Here is a 24,164-nt window from a genome sequence, read left to right as displayed (position 1 = left end):
ATTTGTGGAAATCAAATATTTCTTATAGATGTATCATTTTCCAATAATTTCTGTACCATAGTTCTTATGATAGCTTTTGAGTAATGTATATTTTATTAACAATGGAACAGTTTCTTATTTATTCTCTAGAGTTGTCACAAAAACGAGAAGTGTAAACAGAATAATGAAAATGAACATTTTCCTTAATCCAGGCACACCTGATAAAAGAAAAATTAATGCATTCGGGCACTTCACAATAATTACTAATTTTGTTTAGATGGATTGGGGATGGATGTCGTTGTTCTGCATATTGCACTGTGTACCAAGCATAGTGGATCAAATTTGTTAAACATGTTGACAAAAACTGATAATGCACAAATGATGGAAGATTAAGAATAGTAAGAATACCATTCTGATGATAAACTTAAAATTACAGAGAGCAATCAAATATTACATTGCCAGCAACTTTCCAAAAATTGTTTTCTAGTGTTGAAACATATTTATTGAGAGGTTCAATTATATTAGATTTTCTGGTTAGGATACAAATTATATCAATAGCCATTTTGTTGTTTTACTCAAATATGGAGGTGTTGTTAGATCCAGGCCAAACGTTCAACAAAAGTAACAAATTATTTGATGTGCAACTGGTACAAAGACATTACAAATTAAATGGCTAATATTATGCTTTCCCACTTATCCCAATTTTGATGTGTCAGTTACAAGATTTCAGTAACAAACCAGGCCTTCCTTTTTATTTGTGGGCTTAATTTGCCTTGAGGATCCTGACAATAGATTGAAAGCAACAGAGACAGTATTCCACTCATATGTAACCCCGACAATAGTGTATACAAAAGTGCCATAGCATTAACTGGTTGCACAACCGACTCTCTTTTATCCATCCTGCAATGATACAGCATGCAGTTCTTTCCTGAAATTTGACTGATCAGCTTTACTTCAAACCAGCTATGAATTTCTCTATATTACTGTCAATTGAATTCATATCGTCCACACACTGATCTGAAGGAAACTTCATAATTTTAAAATTCCTATTCTGTACGACTTCTCAACTCTGCTTAAACAGATCAAAGAAGCTTGGAAACCAACAATTTTCATCTCACTTGCAATCTGAAGAGCATGGTCTCATTGATCCTCCTTGCTAACAATACATTATCTCTCATGCAAAATTTTAAATCATTTGAATAGCTTTTCTTTCACATTTTCACAAGTTTAATTTTGGTGCATATTTCTAACTTTGTGTCAGTCTTTCTTCTGTTTATATGCTTCACAAACAAACATTACTAAATGAAACCAGCTTTACACACTATATAATTTTAGGCATTTTCTACCTCCTTTGTTTAACCAGAAATTCACAGCCTATGATTCGTTATTGAAAGCTATTACTGTACCTGTTTCCTTCGGGTTAGGAATGTATTCTTGTTCCAGATTCTTACTGGAATAACAATTATCATTCAAAACACAATTCAAGGAACTGTCAGAATTATTACCGATTTCTTCTTAAGTTTCCGCAATTTCTAATGAAAGATAGACACCACATGAATCAATGTCCACAAAATTAACTAACAAATGACACATGTAAGTACCACTTTCTTCATATTTCATTTTTACAAGACTGAAAACATTAACTGGATTCCACACTACTGTGAAACTCTGGAACCTGTACAGACAAATGCTATTAGCAGACATAAATTAAAAAAAAAGTACAATGAATATTAATCCAGTTTTATCTCCGTTCTTAATATTTACCAAAATGCACTTTACAATTGCAATTGTGCAGTGTTATCTGTTTACTAATGTGCTGTCAATTAAATATATGTGCCTGCTGTGTTACATTTGTGCAGTATGCCACAACACCAGAATGGGTGTACATTTTGCCAGCTGCATGATGGGCTATGAATTTGGCAATTTTCAAAATTTCTTTAAAAATATTTATGGTGCATTTTAGCAGCTAGAATTTTGACAGTATATTTCTTTATTGTTCCATACAAAATATGCAGGTTTCAACATGTCAGATAGGACCATTTCCTTGCGCGAATTCAGTTCACACTCATAATGAGTCCTAGGCAACTTACACATTTAATAACCAATTTGCTTCACTTCCTCAAACTTTCTTTCCTCTTTCTTGCAGATAAATGAATATTTGGTTCCTAAGGTAAACAGTTATGCAATTTTTTTCCTTGTACCTTTGTCTGCTGCTGCCAAATCTTTTTTAAATATATACTAGAACAAAACTGTATGACACATTCCTGTTCTCAATATTCTAAGTTATAAATGTGCAGTTTGTAATCTTTAAATACAACACACCCAGTAATTGTATATAACTTTTATAATGCAGATAAGCATGGTGAATTCAGTGCACACATGCTAAGAGTCAATGGAAGAAAAATTACAACTTTTATAAATAAATTTAAAAAAATGCAACAAAGGACTGCATCCAATGCATTCCACACAAGAGACACAAACAAATCACAAGTAAATTTGCCAATGAGATTAAAATTCATCACCTATCAGTTAATTTTTAAATTTGTCTGTTATGATTTGTTATAGTGCACATTTACATACACCTAAACTTCGTAAGTTATTCACTTTTCTGTCAATGTGACTCATCATTTAAATTTATTAGTCATGTATTACAAACAAAGACTCCATGACTTACCAAGCAGCAAAGCGCCAGTAGATAGGCACAATAAAAAAACCCACAAATACACACACAAAATTTTGAGCTTTCGCAACCGGCGGTTGCTTCGTCAGGAAAGAGGGAAGGAGAGGGAAAGATGAAAGGATGTGGGTTTTAAGGGAGAGGGTAAGGAGTCATTCCAATCCCGGGAGTGGAAAGACTTACCTTAGGGGGGAAAAAGGATAGGTATACACTCGCACAAACACACATATCCATCCACACATATACAGACACAAGCAGACATATTTAAAGGCCATAAATTTATTAGTCATCTATATATATTTCTCCATGTTACACTATGATACTATCTATATTCTGTTTTTGGCAACATTGTCTCTATGTTTGGCCATTAAGTTCTTCACATTTTTGCAAATACTATATAAGTGTTTTCATTTAAGTTATATGCTAAGACAGTTTCTGCTTAACAGAGAATGAATTTGGCGTTTCACTCTTTGAACCAGTGGAAAAATGGTGGGCTGAAGCTCTTCAGACAACTGCTTGTTTAGTAATAATAATCGTAATTAATCTGACAGTGTTGTTTAAATGCATACTGACATTCAAAGGATAAAGTTTACTAAAAACTAAAATAGAACTTGGCTGTAAGGAAAACTCTAACGCACTTCAGGGTTACTAATCTTCATAGTACCCAGATTTGTTGTGAATAAATGCTGTCTTATTTTCAGAGACTGAAATTCATACTGATAAAACAAAATTAGCTACTCTTCAGTAGTAAGATGATCGGTATTTCATCAGTATTATTAATGTGTTCTCAAACATGAACCACTTTTTTTTTTGAGGTCTAGTTCTGCAAACAACATACCCATGCTCCCAGTTTCTCATATCATCATCATTTCTTTCCTCATAACTGAACTGTCTCTCACAATCTACCATGTTTCAGTTTTTTTCTGTACACAAACTATTTTTCTCCCTTTTTAATATATTAAACACTTCACCTCCTGCAAAAAATTTTTCTTCTCAACATTCTGAATATGTAAAACCTGCTATCCTTCCACCGCAGTTTCAAATGATCAGTTACTCTATTATTATTATTCTCTCTAATCACTTTCATTTACTTTATTTTATTTTTTATACTCTCCTATGTTCCTCAGAAGTAATTCTAGCAAGTACCACATCCCATGTCTATGCTGGTACTGGCCAATCCTTGCTTTAACTCAGTCGCAACAAATTTTTAAATGAGCTGAAACAATTCCCCATGAAATTTGGTCTCTGTAACAATGTGACATGCAAGATGATAAATGTTATTGAAACTTACCTTAATCTTTCCTGTATACTCTCCTCGACCACCAAAAAGTCCATAGCCACCAAGAAGGATGTCTGTGTCTGCCATGAACCGAATAGCTTCAATCGAATGCCCGGAGTAGCCCCATCCACCACCATGGCCTGAAATTTGTAGAATAATACCTTATTCTTCAATGACTGTTTGTTTCAATCACACAATAAACACAATGTATAAATTATACATAAATAGAGCTTTATAAAAATTGAAGACTTGAAAGAAAGAAGACAAGTTCCATAATAAGGAATTTTCAGGTTTTGTATGAAATAGGATCTACATAACAGGCCCAGTAATGTATAAAAGGCACAAACTGTATGAATGAAAATGTAGTGCCAAATGCAATCAACAGATGGTATGCATTTTAACAGTCACTGTTGTTAACATATGACAGGCTTTATGTTTTGCGTGCTTACTCCTTAGTGATAGATAAAATGGTGGAGGCTGCAGATGTTTATCTCTCCAGCACAGGAGGTAAGTCTCATTACTGACTGCTAACCTGCACCATAACTGGACAGACTGTTTATTCTTGAGCTACCAAATGTATTGTTCCAGAAGATGTAAGGACATAATACAACAATCATAATAAAAAAAAGCCATTTATCATCAGTAATATGAATGCATCCGACTGCTTAGATTTCAAGAAAGCAGCAGATTGTAATATAAACACAGCAAATCTAAACATATCCAAAACACAATGGCTATGGTTGGACAAACATAAGCCCCATGTAGTTAAGACCAGGAGAAACTTAAATGAAACTGAAGCCTGGGAAGGTATCCTTATTTTGAGAAAACGTGTACAAGTACATGACATCAAGAAAAGCAACTATCTGCCCTTGATGATACAACCACATCTGCAAAGAAAAGAAGAAAGATTTGAAGTGGTGCAGTACCTCAAAAATAATGACCAAATCCAGTTTTAGAAAAACAGAATGAACTTTTACTAACTTCTTGTTAGGTAATGAACAATGGCACTTAGAGCTTCTCATTGTATTTGCACTTTCAGCATTCTTTTTGCACTATAACAATACAATGTCTGTAATTGCTTTTGGAAACCAGATTCATATTACACTAAGCTTTCAAATAAAACACATTAATAGTAGAATTACGACCATAAATTACCAAATATATTTAAAACACAATTTTCTCAAATTCATGACTTTGACACTGAAAGTCTTTTTTTATTTAAAGTCTTCAATTGAAGGAACACTCAATTTTGAATAAACTTAGCAGAAAAAAGTTCCTTTCTCTATGCAGGTTTCATTTTAACAGCTATACTGAAAAGGAGAAAAAGGGGAGAACAATGCTTTTCCATAATTGCAATAATAAGCTGAACTCCCAGTTTTAGACTATGGCTATTTGGTGATGTCACACCCTTTCTAGTGTCAGGAATATATTTTTTCCCAAAACTGTTTGCAATACTTTGGATTTCTTTATATGTAATTTGTGACTCATACACAAGTTTCGTAGGTAAAAAGACCAGGGCTAGTAGAAATCCTTGGGTAACAGAAGAAATATTGAATTTAATTGATGAAAGGAGAAAATATAAAAATGCAATAAATGAAGCAGGCAAAAAGGAATACAAACGTCTCAAAAATGAGATCAACAGAAAGTGCAAAATGGCTAAGCAGGGATGGCTAGAGGACAAATGTAAGGATGTAGAGGCTTATCTCACTAGGGGTAAGATAGATACTGCCTACAGGAAAATTAAAGAGACCTTTGGAGATAAGAGAACCACTTGTATGAACATCAAGACCTCAGATGGAAACACAGTTCTATGCAAAGAAGGGAAAGCAGAAAGGTGGAAGGAGTATATAGAGGGTCTATACAAGGACAATGTACTTGAGGACAATGTTATGGAAATGGAAGAGGATGTAGATGAAAATGAAATGGGAGAAATGATACTGCGCAAAGCGTTTGACAGAGCACTGAAAGACCTGAGTCGAAACAAGGCCTCCGGAGTAGACAATATTCCATTGGAACTACTGACGGCCTTGGGAGAGCCAGTCCCGACAAAACTCTACCATCTAGTGAGCAAGATGTATGAGACAGGCGAAATACCCTCAGACTTCAAGAAGAATATAATAATTCCAATCCCCAAGAATGGAGGTGTTGGCAGATGTGAAAAATACCGAACTATCAGTTTAATAAGCCACAGCTGCAAAATACTAACACGAATTCTTTACAGACAAATGGAGAAACTAGTAAAAGCCAACCTCGGAGAAGATCAGTTTGGATTCTGTAGAAATACAGGAACATGTGAGGCAATACTGACCTTACGACTTACCTTAGAAGCTAGATTAAGGAAGGGCAAGCCTATGTTTCTACCATTTGTAGACTTAGAGAAAGCTTTTGACAATGTTGACTGGAATACTCTCTTTCAAATTCTGAAGGTGGCAGGGGTAAAATACAGGGAGCGAAAGGCTATTTACAATTTGTACAAAAACCAGATGGCAGTTATAAGAGTTGAGGGATATGAAAGGGAAGCAGTGATTGGGAAAGGAGTAAGACAGGGTTGTAGCCTCTCCCCGATGTTATTCAATCTGTATATTGAGCAAGCAGTAAAGGAAACAAAAGAAAAATTCGGAGTAGGTATTAAAATCCATGGAGGAGAAATAAAAACTTGAGGTTCGCCGATGACATTGTAATTCTGTCAGAGGCAGCAAAGGACTTCAAATAGCAGTTGAATGGAATGGACAGTGTCTTGAAACGAGGATATGAGATGAACATCAACAAAAGTAAAACGAGGATAATGGAATGTAGTCAAATTAAGTTGGGTGATTCTGAGGCAATTAGATTAGGAAATGAGACACTTAAAGTAGTAAAGGAGTTTTGCTATTTGGGGAGCAAAATAACTGATGACAGTCGAAGTAGAAAGGATATAAAATGTAGACTGACAATGGAAAGGAAAGCGTTTCTGAAGAAGAGAAATTTGTTAACATCGAGTATAGATTTAAGTGTGAGGAAGTCTTTTCTGAAAGTATTTGTATGGAGTGTAGCCATGTATGGAAGTGAAACATGGACGATAAATAGTTTGGACAAGAAGAGAATAGAAGCTTTGGAAATGTGGTGCTACAGAAGAATGCTGAAGATTAGATGGGTAGATCACATAACTAATGAAGAGGTATTGAATAGAATGGGGGAGAAGGGGAGTTTATGGCACAACTTGACTAGAAGAAGGGATCGGTTGGTAGGACATGTTCTGAGGCATCAAGGGATCACCAATTTCGTACTGGAGGGCACTGTGCTGGATAAAAACCGTAGAGGGAGACCAAGAGATGAATACACTAAGCACATTCACAAGGATGTAGGTTGCAGTAGGTACTGGGAGATGAAGAAGCTTGCACTGGATAGAGTAGCATGGAGAGCTGCATCAAACCAGTCTCAGGACTGAAGACCACAGCAACAACAACACAAGTTTCATGTATCATGGTGACAGATGCAGATCGGCCATATGGTGGTTCATCTGCTAGTCATTGATCCTGGAGAACTGACAAATCCAGAGATCTAACACTGAATCTCCAGGCAGGAATATCAACAATGCAGAAAAGACAGATTGCTACTTACCGTAAAGAACATCTCCTCTTTACGGTAAGTAGCAAGCTGTCTTTTCCACACTGTTGAAATGAAGATATCTCTACATCTTAAACATTAAAGGGACCAAAAAAAAAGAACCAAATTGGCTATCATCATTTATCAGCTAAGACTTTAGTATGTTATTATAACTGCAGGAAATAGGAAGTAAACAGCAGTATTTAGAGCTAGTGGAACATGAGTTTGCACACTAACTTTAAAGCTGTAATGTATTATGCATTTTAAAGATGATTTTCATTCATTAAATTGTAAGTTGTTGTTAGGAACAATTTTTACTTAATTTCTGTTAGGAGAGATGAAACTAGTAAATTATGCCTGAGCACGGACAGATTTTTTTCTATGTCACCAAAGGTTGGGAAAGACCAAATACACCAATTAATTGCAGCCAGTAATGCCACTGAAGTTTTGCCAAATAAGCTTTAAAAGGACAGGGAAGGGAAGGGAAGGGAAGGGAAAGAAAGACAGTTTTCATCAAACGGATGACCTCGACACACTCTCCATTAAAATTACTTAGAAATTTCACAGTAGGAATCAGCATCACTGTAAATGCTTGGTACAACCAAACTTGTTCTTCACCATTTTGGTCTTTTCATGTTCCCTCCTAATTTTATAATCCCTGGCTGTTCCCTCTTATACTACGTCTACGTATTTCTGTTCACCTGTTGTTCATTGCCCTGCTTTTCTTTCTGGTTTCCGCAAAAGCTATCTCAGATCAAGTGAAATTTGGGATGTCAGAGGTTCAAATTGCCATCCAGGTTTAGGTTTTCAATAATTTCCCAAGATGCTTAAAGGAAGTGCTGGGATTGTTCATTTTGAAAGCACACTGCTAAATTCCTTCCCAACTCTTCCTGATCTCAGTTTGTTCTCTGTCTGCAACAAACCTGCAGTCAATAGGACTTTCAACCACAATCTTCCTTCCCTCTGGTTACCTAAGATTCATCAACTCCTTTCTCTTCCATCTCTCTATTATATCTACTATATGTCACTACCTATTATTTGTTACTATGTCTGCCTAGACAGCTGAGTGGTCAGTGCGATGGATTGCCATGCAAAGGGTTCCAGGTTTGATTTCTGACTGGGCTGGAGATTTTCTCCACTCAGGGACTGGGTGCTGTGTTGTCTGCATCATCATCATCATCATCTCATCCCCATTGACAAGCAAGTCACTAAAGTGGCATCAACTCAAAAGACTTGCACCAGGCAAAAGGTCTATCTGACGGGAGGCTCTAGCCACATGACATCTCATTTCTTTTTTTTTTTTTCTAGATGTTTATGATATTGTAGGGAAGAATTTCAGAGTTCTGTTGATGTAATCATCATCATATGTGACTACTGCAGTGTTATCTCTATCTGCCTTTATAACATGAACTCTGTTTTCTGCAAACTTTCTATTAATGTTAGCAAGCAGTTTTTAGTCAGTTTTACCTGAATTAGGCAATTAGTACAAGACCAGTGGCTCTTATGAACTATCTTCCATGTTTCAGTGTATTCAACAAAATAGCAACAAATGACTTTCTTGATCTAAATTGGGGATTTCAAAAATACTTTCGATCTTTGAACTCACAGCATTTTCTTCATTCTACATTAATCCAGCTATGACTTATGTAATTTTTGTGCTGATAAGTGAAATATTGGTGGTTTAATTATCTGTCATTGAATTCAAGTTCTGACTTGTGGGGGATAATCAGAAGAATAATTTCTAATCTTTGTAGTCAGAGAATAATTCATAATCTTTGAAGTAAGAGACTGGAATTAAATTTTTATACCTTCTACAAGTGACTAGCTGTTTCTCCCTCATCTAGCTATTGATGTTATGTAAGATGTGGAAAAAAGGTAGGTGTAAGACCCATTTGTTTATTAATTTCAAGAAGCAGTTTATATATTTGCTTGTTTAGAGTGTCACATAGAAACTCAAGCATTATTTTGATGAAACATAAAAAACATGTTTTTACAAACATTTGTAGCTGAATATGGTTTCTCCCTCAGAAATTTTCAATTGAAATTCTTATCTGTTGTCATTTACTAATGCAATCAGGTAAAAGATTTTTCTGGTAACAATTTACCATTCTCTCTACATAATAATAATAACAATAACAATAATAATAATAATAATAATAATACTCATTTGGAGTAGCGAAATGGAGTAACACAAACCTGGAAGCACTCAGTACACTTACATGACCACAGTGTCACAAATATAGAATACATCACACACATTCAGCAACAGAAAGATTTACATTCAGCAGAAAGGAAGGAGGAAGGGCATTTATCGACATAAAAAACCTACATTATGGACATGTAAATAAAATAGAAAGAAACTTCCACATGGGAAAAATATATTAAAAACAAAGATTCCAAGACTTACCAAGCGGGAAAGCGCCGGTAGACAGGCACATGAACAAAACACACAAACACACACACAGAATTACTAGCTTTCGCAACCGATGGTTGCTTCTTCAGGAAGGAGAGGGAAAGACGAAAGGATGTGGGTTTTAAGGGAGAGGGTAAGGAGTCATTCCAATCCCGGGAGCAGAAAGACTTCCCTTGGGGGCAAAAAAGGACAGGTGTACACTCGCGCACACACACACACATGTGTGTGTGTGTGTGTGTGTGTGTGCGAGTCTACATTATGGACAGGTAGACAACTTAAGAAAATTCTTTCTAGAACGAGCAGAAACTAGCAAAATACACAAAGCAATCCCTCATATAAATACATCGGCTACACCACTGCAATTTCATAACCACTTCTACATCCCTTTAGATCACATAACATCAACATATAGAATAAAAGTAAATTGGAAAAAGAAGACACTACATGGCAAGCACCCGTATCATCTAACACAGCCACACATCGATCAAGATGCATCCAACACATGGCTAAGAAAAGGCAATATATACAGTGAGACAGAAGGATTCATGATTGCAATACAGGATCAAACAATAAACACCAGATATTACAGCAAGCATATTATTAAAGATCCCAATACCACAACAGATAAATGCAGACTTTGCAAACAACAAATAGAAACAGTAGATCACATCACAAGCGGATGTACAATACTAGCAAACACAGAATACCCTAGAAGACATGAAAATGTAGCAAAAATAATACAACAACAACTTGCCATACAACATAAACTAATAAAACAACATGTTTCCACATACAAGTATGCACCACAAAATGTACTGGAGAATGATGAATACAAATTATGGGGAAACAGAACCATTATAACAGATAAAACAACACCAAATAACAAACCTGACATCATACTCACCAATAAAAAGAAGAAATTAACACAACTAATCGAAATATCCATACCCAATACAACAAATATACAGAAGAAAACAGGAGAAAAAATTGAAAAATACATCCAACTGGCTGAGGAAGTCAAGGACATGTGGCATCAGGATAAAGTTGACATTGTACCAATTATACTATCAACTGCAGGAGTCATACCACACAATATCCACCAGTACATCAACGCAAAACAGCTACATCCAAACGTATATATACAACTTCAGAAATATGTAATTATTGATACATGTTCAATACCCGAAAGTTCCTAAATGCAATGTAACATATACCACACAGTTAAAAGGAAGTCACGCTTGATCAAGGTCCGCGACACTTTCCATTTTTAACCAGACATAACGTCTGAGAAAGGAATATAATAAATATAATAATAATAATTGCACTAAAGTGTGCCATAAGAATAATGCGATGTTTATTTGCTGTAAACTTCAGGACATGCCATTAAAGAAAGGGTATTTTAACAAAGGTTTTGTTGTAAACTATTATAGTTGAAAATGAATAACAGTGTTGGAAATTATAACACTACACAAAAGTAGTCTCCATGACCGTAAAGTAGACTTTGACTAAAAATGGTATTAATTATGTTGTGCCATGAATTTTTTATCATCTGTATCATGATGTGAATTGCATGATGTATAGCAAACTCAAAATATGTTTCTTCCTGATTAATGTATTCTATTCTGGCAACAATTTTGTTGAATTATATAGCTGCATCAGCTATGGTGTATACTTGTTATGATAAAATAAAAATAGTTTTCACTATATTAACCTGTAAATGGACAACATCGATAACCATTATAACTGTTAATGTTTGATTATTTTTTTAAATGTTAATGTTTAAAATCACCATAATAAGTTGTGAAAGTGATCGATGAACATGTAGCTAACTAAATATATAACTCAACTGACCTCAAAGATGAACTGACACTGTATGATTTCTTTATGAGGATGTCTAAAATCACATGCAAATATCCACCATCAATAATACACACCTGAACTTAAAACAGACACTAAATATCACATTTCTATCATGCAATTTTAAAGAAACAAATAAAAATGTGAAATCATGTACAGTTTCAAAATCATCTGATTTTTTATGCAAGACAGACAATTAAAGTTATAAAATTGTTTAAAATGGAAAGATGAATATTTTGATATAAATTTTTATGTCATTTACAATTATGACAATTGTGCATGTTGAATACACAGTATATTTACAATAAAAACATACCTGTTCATTAAAAAAGAAGTAGGCTGAAGTTCTGTATTTTTATAAAACACTACAGTGTAGCTACAACAGAGTACATATAAACATAGTAATCAGTATTCTCTGCTTCAGACTGTAACATTGTCATCCGTAAATTCTTCAGTGGAATAGTAGCTCTTCCAGTTAATAAGTTATTCAGAAATCTTTTCAGATATATATTCTCCATATTGAATATACTGTATTTCTACATTTTTTTTTTTTTTTAATTTTACTATAGACTTTTTGTCTCTTGTACTGCGGCAACTGGGCACAAAGTTTTAAATGACATGTGGGAAACTGAAAGTTTTTCTATGACTATGAGCTCAAAATAAAAATTTTTGAGTGTATGACTGTTACTGTACACAATAATCAAAACTACAAATGTAATACACCTGCTATCAGAAAAAGCAGTGGCTGAAAACTGAACTGCCCACCATATTACACAGGAGCCAATCACATTACAGAGTACAAAGTACTGCTCATAATTGTAATTGTGTGTGTATTCAAGGGAGTTACACTTGATCCTTCAAAAACACAAGAGAACATCTGCTGCTTGTCATTCCGAGGATTTCAGCTGTAGAAAGGCCCTTGAAGTCATGAGGTCGAGCTAAGGGTGGAACAACAAAAAGTTTTGTATCTGTAAGTGTTACATCCTAAAACCTGGCTGTACTGCAACACAATCAAATTACTGGTGACAGTCTCATCACTACTCAGTTGCCAGTAATAAACACTGGATCAGTGGAAGACTCCACATTGCACTGTCGGTAGACATAAACATATTTAGTGGCAAGCTTACAGAAAAGTCCGCATTACACTGAGAAACCATCACCACCCCAGGTAGCACCACAAACACAGAACCATTTTTCCTACATGCCGCCTGGAAGCAAATTGTGAAAGCTTCAGCTGGACATTTACATAACCAGGTGCCTGACACATAGCTTGCCTATTCCAGCTGAGTTCCAGTCCTGGACATCAGTCATCTCTCTGAGTAGTCAAGCTGTCACTGGATGCACCTACAGCAACTGACCACAGCATCAGTAAGACTCTGCCTGTAGCACACTTCCAGAGCCACCTCACCATCACATTCTGTGGTTGTCATTAGCCACTGATCACAGCCTTGTCGAGTTAAGTTTCTCCATATGTCGCACAATCCACTATGCAATTGCCATGTGCAATCACTACTCGTCACTGACTGTGCTGCCTAGGCATCATCTGGTACAGTCATGGCACATTGCTGACCACTGCCATGGGAGCCTCTGCATTTGTAGACACTATCAGAAACTTCCTACTTTTGTGACTGAAATCAGACTTGGTGAGAACATCCTATTGAAGCTACTTACACAGCAGGAGCTGCCACACTGTGCGGATACACTACATTTTCCTGCAATCTCATGTTGCACTGGTGTCGGGTCAGGCACTGATGCAAGATGCTGCTGGTGGAGGAAAAGATCTGTGCAACGATGTCAACCCAGGCAGTGCCACAATCACAGAACTGTTTGGAAACTTATCATTTAAGCTTCTGCCATGCACACACATAACTTGTCTGTTCCAGCTGAGATCCAATCTTGAACATCAGCTGTCTCTCTGAACAGTCAAACCTTCACTAGATACAGTCACAGCACTACTGACCACAGCCTTGTAGGACTGTCTGCAGCGCACTTCCCAAACTGCCTCATCATCACCTGGTGTAGTTGCCACTTGCTACTGATGACAGCCTTATTGTATTCAGCTTCTCTGTACAATCCTCATTGTTGTGTGCAGCTGCCACTTGTCACTGACTGTGGCCTCACTGGAAACTTCTTGCTTAGAGTTCTTTGAGAGATTCAGCCATCATTTGGTGCAGCCACCGCTCCCTCTGCCTCATGGTAATCATCATTTATTGTCTCAGTGAGAAGTTCTTATTGGTGCAGTGCAAATTTAACCTTATGATGGATTTGTCAACTAGTGACTCTTATTTCCTTGTTGTAAAGTAATTACTTTTGTTTTCTTGTGTGACCCAGGTTCACTTTACCTTTTGTTGATGTTCACTGTTGAGTGACATAATAGAACATTGTTCATCGCTAACAGTGGAATTTCAGTTAAACTGTGGCCTCATGGGACTCATCATTTATTCAAAAAAGACAATCGTGTGAAACCCAGCTCGCGCTATTCATCCACGAGGCTCAGAGGGCCGTAGACACAGGTTCCCAGGTAGATGCCGTGCTTCTTGACTTCCGCAAGGCGTTCGATACAGTTCCCCACAGTCGTTTAATGAACAAAGTAAGAGCATATGGACTATCAGACCAATTGTGTGATTGGATTGAAGAGTTCCTAGATAACAGAACACAGCATGTCATTCTTAATGGAGGGAAGTCTTCTGGAGTAATAGTGATTTCAGGTGTGCCGCAGGGGAGTGTCGTAGGACTGTTGCTATTCACAATATACATAAATGACCTGGTGGATGACATCAAAAGTTCACTGAGGCTTTTTGCAGATGATGCTGTGGTGTATCTAGAGGTTGCAACAATGAAAAATTGTACTGAAATGCAGGAGGATCTGCAGCGAATTGACGCATGGTGCAGGGAATGGCAATTGAATCTCAATGTAGACAAGTGTAATATGCTGCGAATACAAAGAAAGAAAGATCCCTTATCATTTAGCTACAACATAGCAGGTCAGAATCTGGAAGCAGTTAATTCCATAAATTATCTGGGAGTAGGCATTAGGAGTGATTAAAAATGGAATGATCATATAAAGTTGATCGTCGGTAAAGCAGATGCCAGGCTGAGATTGATTGGAAGAATCTTAAGGAAATTCAATCTGAAAACAAAGGAAGTAGGTTACAGTACACTTGTTCGCCCACTGCTTGAATATTGCTCACCAGTCTGGGATCCGTACCAGATAGGGTTGGTAAAAGAGATAGAGAAGATCCAACGGAGAGCAGCGCGCTTTGTTACAGGATCATTTAGTAATCATGAAAGCGTTACGGAGATGATAGATAAACTCCAGTGGAAGACTCTGCAGGAGAGACACTCAGTAGCTCAGTATGGGCTTTAGTTGAAGTTTCGAGAACATACCTTCGCCAAGGAGTCAAGCAGTATATTGCTCCCTCCTACGTATATCTTGCAAAGAGACCACGAGGATAAAATCATAGAGATTAGAGCCCACACAGAGGCATACCGACAATCCTTTTTTCCATGATCAATACGATACTGGAATAGAAGGGAGAACCGATAGAGGTACTCAAGGTACCCTCTGCCACACACCGTCAGGTGGCTTGCGGAGTACGGATGTAGATGTAGATGTCTCTGTGTTCCTATTGGTGGGATGCATGGGTTAACATTATGGTGGATCTGCTGTAAAGTAATTACTCTTCTTGTGTGACCCAGGTCCATGTTAACTCTTGTTCATGTTCACTGTTGAGGGACATTTTTCATTGCAACCAGTGGAATGTCAGTTGTGTTGTTCCAAAGTGATCACTGACACAAAAACAATAATTACCTAAATATTGCAGCCCCTTGTATAATGACTTCGTAATCTGGTGAAGTAAACAACAGAGTGGTAAGAAACTGCTTGACGGTAAGATTCAGACTGAGCCTCACTTTAGGCAATTATTTTTTGTTTTAATGCATTAATTTACTTAATTTACAGAAGACAGAAAATTAACAGAACAAGTAAGTCACAGTTCTTAATAAGATTTTTTCTGCCTTTAAAAGAGCACAGCAAGCGGTTTGTTTGTCACTCAATATCCCATCCAATGGCTGTTCACTTCAATTTCGTAATAATTCTCTCATTTTCTGACACCTTCTCCCAGGCAGCTAAGGTGGCATTCCACATGTCATCACAAGTTCTTGGCACAGAGTCACTCCAGCTTTTTCACATGCTATGTTTCATCTTTGACCATATGTTTTCTATATGGCTAACATCTTTTACAGGAGAAGGCAAGTCAAGAAGACAAATCTTACCCTGTTCTGCGAGCAGCATTAAAGTCAAGTACATGAGAACAAATCCAGCTGCAAACTGCTATGGACATACAGGCACTGAGACATCCCTTGCAGGATGGTCTCAAAACAGGTAGCATGTGGACTATGTACTTGTATTGAGCCATCATTTACTGTATAAGATACTGATCCACTACAAAATATTACATTCCATCGGTCACAATAGATATTTCCCTCAGAAAATGTTAAGAGATTCCCCTTGATGGTCACATGTTTGCTTTGTAATCCAGTCTCTCACAACCACTGCTGAACAGTGCCAACTGACATGGGAGACACAGTAGTGTGTTGCAACTGTACTGTGTTTAAAAAAGGAATTTGTTGTGATGTAATTACATGTTTACTATCCTGGACCAGTGTTGTTACATGCCATAATACAAGTTTGAAATGTCCATTATATTCTCATGTATAACAATACCATTTTATACACAACTGGGCAGTGCACTTAGGAATGCTGTACTGTGCCACAGCCTCAAATACCAACAAACCCCCTTCCTCTACAAGAGCAATGACAAAGTCAGGAATAGCCTGTTGATGAGGACCCATGGCTCATAAGTAAAGTGACTGGACTCAAAGTGAGTTGGTTCACACATCAGACACACATTGTGAACTGCTATTAACTACCACAGAATGAATGGTGTGACAACAGACATAATTCACTGTGTTACATTGTCAGTCAATGCAGCTCAATATTGCCGTCACAACTGATGCGATAAATTACTCCAGAATGATATTCCCCTTCACATAATGTGATCTTATCAGGTAGTTAAGCAGTTTAGTCCCTCTAAATGTGTCCATACAGAATTTATATTATTAGACAGTTTTCAAAAAACTACGGGCAACAGTCATCACATTTGAGTGTTCACCCACTTTTAACTGGAGGGTTGGGCCAGTGATTAGAGCAATTAAATACATACCAACCATGATGTCATGGGTTCAAGTTCTCATATGAAAACTTTTTTACATGGATAATTAAAAGTATTTAATCAAAGTGAAGATAAACTTTATGAAAGGTAATGTAATAATATGGGAAATAATAATACAATATATTTTTATAGATAATCATAATGCATACTGTTTCATTTTGTCATTCAGGCTGTTTTTTACCATTAAATAATTACATACAGATACATTTTTGTGAATATAATCAAAGTTTTTCCCCACCTGTTACTAAGGCATGATTTTATGTCATTTATCACCCAATACACTGTCAAAACACAGATATGGACGAAATTGTCTGAATGAAAACACAAAACACTATGTATAATGATTATCCATTTTTTATTTTTCAAAAACTAACATCTAGTAACCTGAACCCTTTTATAAGAGTTATTTTTGAGTGATCCCTAAATCAGTTTGATAAAGTACACTGAAATTGGTCAGTCACTGGTTGTAGCCTCCCTCTACCAGAATTCAATTATAAAGTTATAAGAAAATCTCTACTGTTGTGCCAAATGAATAAGCTTTGGAGAATCTTTATACTACTGCTAAATGGTGCTGGAATTAATATGTGATCATTACTACTACTACTACTACTACTGCTGCTGCGACTGCTATTAATTTGCAGAAGTTACCATCATCCAATATGAGTGGGCTAACTGCAAATGTTTTTGGCAGTTTTATCACTTGCCACTAAAAGTAACCCTTGTTGAATTACCCCTAAAAATATCACTTTTACTGTAGGAAACAAACTACTCATCAAAACAGAGGGGTGTTTTCTATATAGGACTTTTACCTTACAGCAAGGAAGAAAAAGAAAAAAGAACTGCTGCAAGTTAACACTGAATCAAATCGTCACCCCTTCACGCAGAAAGCAAGCAGAATGAATAGTCACTTACAGTGAGAACTAGGAAAGTTTGTGGTATTAAGGGTCTGTGTAATGTATCAATAGCTAATAACAGTGTATTTTATTCACAGAAAAGCTTCTTGTCTTCTTGGAATACATACAGGACAATTTTTGCATAATATTTCAAGTGATAATTCCCCTTTTGCATGTTCTCAATGTACTCTGGAAAAATGGCTTCTTGTATTTCATTCGTGTCAGTGCTGTGCCATGCTTGGCTATGATTTTCCACTGCCAGTTTCTGTGTGTAAAGTGTACAATAAAGGAATGGTTAGCATTTTTATGTTTTTAAATAATGAATATTTTTGCCGGGTAACACACATTTCTACTGATTTTTTCCCCTCTAGTATTAATGGCCTCGTTATATCATAAAAGTTTCCACACAAAACTGTAACATATTGAATAACAGTGTGTAAATGTACTCGCAGAAGGTATGAGAAGTATGTCAAAGTTAGTTGTAGAAAATATATATTATGATAGGAAGTAATTTACTGCATTCTTTCAATAAATTTTCAACTTATGAAATCCAAATGTTCTGCTGTTTGGGGAATTCCTTCTACTTGATGAACTTCAAATCTTACCAGCAAAAAGAGCACAGAGGTGGACAAGCTTTAAATGATTACACAGGTTTCACCAGTCTATACTAGGTTCTGAAGACTGCCACTATACACTCTCAGACACATGTGTCCTTCTGCAGAAGCTCTTATCAGTGTGAGGCCATCCTGCCTTGTAACCAAAAATTCTTAATAGAAACCACCTTTACTTTCTTCCTTCATTAACTGATCAGTTTCATATCATATCAACAGAATTTACAGTTACTTTGTGTCCAAATTACTCAATGTCAATCTTGCTAGTATATAAAATTTTTGTACACCTAACATTAACAGTGCTTATTTATCGTGCCAGTGCATATTTATAGAAAATTTAATGACATAATTGTTGTTTAAGGTAGACTTACTTTCAAAGCGTGTCACAGCTGAGAAGTCCTCACGGCTATACACTTTCCCTGCCTGGCGACCTTCATGTGCCTCATCACACAATGTTGCTGTTTGACGATCACGGGCACGGCACGTGAGTGTGTCGAGGCAACCGAGCAGATGCAAGGCAGCCTGAGAGCGTGTCACATGGCAGTGAGGAATGACAGGAAGTGCCAGCTCGGGACTCAAAATAGAAAGATTTGGCTGTACAGAGTGCTCTATAGGTGGTACCTCACTTGCTACAACGTTGTAACATGCGAGCTCTTGGTTGCCTGGGTGGTAACTGCAAAAGGTATAAATTATTATGAGGTACTATTCTACTGAAAATTCTATAACAGCAAGACAAGAGTGTCTACTGTATTTTAACATTATACTGCATAGTGATTGTTAGTCATCACAAAGTAAAATTAACCTGAAATATTCTTTAATACAAATTGATAAACTGTAGTTCACAATATTAATTCCTCATTATTTAGGTTGTATCACTAGGTACTTAACATACAAATTTGATAAAACACAATGGGTATTCTTTAAGAGACACAATTATACTTCTAGATAATGTCTCTGGTGTCTTTTCCCCATCAGCAGTATCATGGGTAAAAAATAACGAAATTAAGTCTACTTGGAAAAATAATATTTTCCTTGCATCTTTCCTCTACGTCTTCTGTACAACAGAAATTAATGACAAATGTGGGAAATATGAAGGGAAGAAGGAATGGGGAACGGTTCACTGTTTCTGTTTTAAACCTTGGAATAGCAGAAATGTACAAAACACAAAAAATTACAATGAGTGACAATATAACAATAATAAATTTTCTAGCTCCTACACTGCATTTTTCTTTTCACATCCTAGCAACAGCTTGCAAGATGATCAAGCAAATATTATTCATGACCTAGTTAAAGGCAAGCAAATTCACATGCTGAGATGGCCACACAGTGATTTCCACCACCCCTCCTCACAGTGTAACTACAATAAGAATTGGGTTGACTGACCAGAAAGAAGTGTGCCACACCCCCCACACAAATCATTACCTGTGTTTCCTGCTCATAAAGACCTCCATTTCATAGTTAACAGTAAAGCAGACAAACCTTGTGATGGAGCAGGAGCAGTCTCGACACACAGATCCTACTAAACTTCTACTCTACAAAGTATGCTTACCAAGTAATGTTGGCAGCAGTAACAAACAAGTGAATACTGGCCAATGTTATCAGACTGGTGCCAATTTCCTCCACTACTGACAATACTGACAGTAATGTTTAGCAAGGAAAGACTGCAATATAGATGAGAGGTGACCACAAGATCACTGATCATGCATTTGTCAGAGGATGGTATATTTTCAAGTACTGTTACATCAAAATATGTATTTATTAACTTCTCCCTGTGCATGAAGGCCTGCTACGTTGATGCATACAGTAGGTAAAAATTGTTGAGTGTTGAACAGTATCTCCTGAATTCGCAATTTAATCAGTTTATCAGTGTTATTGGTTCAAGAGCCCATAATTGGCAGCAGTTACTCATGAAGTCAATGCCTTCTGAAAGTAGTTGATTACCCCAGGGTTTATGCAATCCTCCGTCAGCTTCCATGGGGGATGACAAAAGTTTCCTACACATTTGTATGAATCAAATTTGGGTTAAGGTTATTGGAAGGTAACTGTAACATTTTGGTTTCCCCAACATTTAATACTGCTCTTCATCTGACCACATTACTGTACTGTGAAACACAGATGAGGCACATTCCAATCTGTCACTTAGTAAAGGGATGGTTGTAATATTCCAAATATGACATTTCTAAGACAAACCATGATGATGATGATGATGATGATGATGATGATAATGATGTGCGTGTGAGGCTCCTATTACATGTCAGTTTGTGGTGATTCATATCCATAATAAGAGTCATTTGAGAGAAAACCATTATACAGTCTGAGCATTACAGAGGATATCTTGCTTCTGCTAGCAATTCAACTCACTGATATGAATTAAACGTCCTTTTTGGCATATAAATTGTTAGAATAATTCATAGGAAAAATATAGACTGCAATTCTGACATTAACATCCCATCATCCTCAAAGCATAAACCACTCTGTGACTGACTTAAGCTTCACAATTTCCACTCATGGTGGGAGGAATTGAACTAATGGGGACACTAGAACAAGCCCGCACCAGTCTAGCCCTGTCCACCGTGGGTTTCAATTGCATAACACAAACAGGACATACTGTATAGTTTATGCGCAAAGAATTAAAGAGAGGTTAATAGCTCATGCCTGGAGAATTACAGAGTGGTTAAATGTCAAAATAAAAACCATTTTTGACCATTTTACCTGACCACAATCCTTTGAGCTACTTGGATTTATTATTACTTCTGATACTGATGTGAGACAAATTCCCTATTTCAAGAGCTCTCATCACTGTCTTTTACTTCCCTTGATTATATGTATCACCCCCGATCTTGCCACTCAAAAAGACGTTAGGTTGTTATCTGATGGGTTATGTTGGAACCTTCATAGAGCTATTTGCCTACTGTCAATTGTTGAGAGGTATTTGTTTTGCGAAGAGATTAAATTAATTTACAAATCTCTGATGTGTAAAGACTAATATGGAGGTATGCGAAGACCAGTGTGCCATTCATTCATGTTGTACTCCATCACTTTTGCAATGTGGCTTTCAACTGCAGTCAGTTTCCAGGCAATTAAATACTCATCACAGAAAGAGTTTTAAAATGGTAGACAATTATAAGACTGTTACCCACTAGCAGCATTCTAAAACGTTTCCAAGAAGGCTACGTACAATTATAGTCAAAAAAATATCAATGACCTTGATGTGCAACATATCTGTGAACAATAATTAGAGTAGGAAGATTCTGTCAACAACACAAGTTGTGTTTATCTCTGATTCTTCAGCTGTCATGAGTAATTTGACTGTGTATCACACGTGAGAGAGCAAACTACTATTGAAAAACACTTTACTTAAAAAAAAACTGCCAAATCTTGGAAAATTTTATAGAATCCTATGATCTAGCCATCGCTATTTTCCTGGTCCTCTTTTATCAGAAAGAGAAATAAAAAATAAAAAAATAAAAGAGAAAATATGATTACTAAATGGCTATTTCAAAGTAAAAAAAAAGTTTTTAGCTATAAGCAAGTGCATCATAATATTTTATTACACTAGTTACCTTGTGCACTTATTTCTTTTTATTCCAGTGAAACCCTTCAAGATCCCAATATAATCACTTAAGTAGGATAATATTTTAGTGTTACCCATTGCAGAGCAGTGGAGTAAGATAATCGAGAACAAAAAGGGGAAAAAAGAAACAGCATGAACTTGTGGTGTGGAATGACAGATGTTCTATTATTATTATTATTATTATTATTATTATTATTATTATTATCATTACTATTATTATTAACTAGTGTTACATTTTTTACCAAACCCATACTCTATTCACAAAGAGCAAAAGACAGTTCATTAAAAAGAGATCCACCCCAACTATGTACTTTTTACAGTACCAATTAACAACCTAGAACTATTCATGTTCCAAATAGTCCTTTTACACAATACATAAGAAACAGCAAGCAGAGAGTTTAACAAATCACTCTTTTACATATGGGGATTTTCATAAGAAAATGATATGTCAGGTATGAAATATTCAGATGATAACATTTGTTAGGTAAAGACATATTTGAAATGTGTAAACATGTTTTTTAAAATTTTTATTAAATATTTAATAAATGTGTATGATGGGGGTTGGAGCTCACAATTTCCCAATTGTTAGCTTGGTTATGTTGCGAATAAATATGCTATTACATTGCCTGACTAAAAATGTGATGCATCCAGAAGACAGAGTCAGATGTCAATTTCACTTTGTAGATGTACACACTATTGGCAGCTCTCTACATGATTAGACCAGCAACTCTTATGATGATCACCTAAGTGCATTAGTACTGTCCACATTTAGCATTGCTACCCAGCCCAGTAAGGCATACCAGGTGTGTGACCAACTACAAATGCTGAATGAGCATTGCTGATGACATGAAGATGACACATACTCCGACGAGACAGCTTTAAAGTGGCCTTATTGTGGGTGTCTGTTTTGCCGGCTGGTTGAATCGTGCAGAATTCAAATTTATGCAGCATTTGGATGCGACAGTGTTCCTATGTTCAGAATGTGAGGGCAGGCACACTTGTCGTCAAGGTTCTGGTCAATTACGTCTAACCACCACACAGGAGGGTTCTTATATTGTGCACCAAGCACAATTATAATCTTTTCATAACTGTGCATACCATCCAAGAACAAGTAATGGACTCCCTGCAACATTCTCTGGCATCCCATGTCATTGGTCAGAGAATAGCAGCACCCAGACTAGGGAATTACTGTCCCATTTGTAGGCTGCTGTTAACACCAAATCACAAACAGCTGGTGCCATGACCAGGAAGCATGGACAGCTGATGAATGGCCTCCCAATGTTTTCATCAATGAATCGTAGTTCTGCACTACCTCATGGTAGAAAAGAGCAGCAACCTGACGAGAGTCCCATTCTTCCAATGTTTTGGGGAGGCACAGTGGCAGTACTCCTGGAGTTACAGTGAAATCAACCACTGATATGACTTAAGGTCTTGCTTGATAGTGACAGAGAGAAACCCAAAGGCACAATGGTACCTCGTGGACTTTCTGCATCATCATGTATTACCTCTCATGCAACAGTTTAGTGATGCCATTTTCCAGCAGGGCAATGCTCGACTATGCGTAGCACATCTCCCTGTGAACTGTCTGTATGGGTTTGGGGCACTCCAATGTCAAGCAAGATCTGCAGATCTGTCCTCAATAGAAGGTATGAGGGAGCAGCTGGGGTGTCAACTCAATTTGTACAAAAAAATGAGAAAAATACAGCTCCTTCTTGATGGAATTTAATGGACATCATATCAAACATAATACTAAAAACAATAATAAAAGAGAACCTGAAAATGAACTAGCCAGTTTATCTTTTTATCTAAGGACCACAAATCCTTGTCATCCAGAACTATTGTGGCTTGAAGAATATGGCATTCACTGAATTATTTTGCAAACAAAAAATAATAAAGTAAATTTATAAATTTTAAGTACACCTATGTTTGAAGACTTCATGGGTCATTCCATAACCAACACTTTAAGGTATCCATTATGACATATTTTAGTTGTTTTTCACTTATGTGCTGATTCTTCAAAAAAAAAAAAAAAATAGCCTGTGAGTGTATTGCAATTCATGTC

The 24,164-nt window shown here is 36.5% G+C and overlaps 1 protein-coding gene across 1 annotated transcript in view; it reads right to left on the bottom strand.

Moving 5' to 3' along the window:
• The window catches only part of LOC126267346 (E3 ubiquitin-protein ligase MYCBP2), a 1,244,949-nt gene that overhangs the window by 1,057,248 nt on the left and 163,537 nt on the right, over nt 1–24,164 (bottom strand). Inside the window, exons 19-20 of the mRNA XM_049972469.1 lie at nt 18,900–19,201; nt 3,948–4,075 (exon numbers count right to left, since the gene is read on the bottom strand). Coding sequence (XP_049828426.1) covers nt 3,948–4,075; nt 18,900–19,201 — 430 coding nt within the window. The remainder of the gene's footprint in view (nt 1–3,947; nt 4,076–18,899; nt 19,202–24,164) is intronic.

The sequence above is a fragment of the Schistocerca gregaria genome, chromosome 4 (genome assembly GCF_023897955.1).
Source record: "Schistocerca gregaria isolate iqSchGreg1 chromosome 4, iqSchGreg1.2, whole genome shotgun sequence".
In the NCBI taxonomy this organism is placed as follows: domain Eukaryota; kingdom Metazoa; phylum Arthropoda; class Insecta; order Orthoptera; family Acrididae; genus Schistocerca; species Schistocerca gregaria.
The sequence above is the reverse complement of the archived record's forward strand: the minus strand, read 5'-3'. Positions and strand labels throughout refer to the sequence as shown.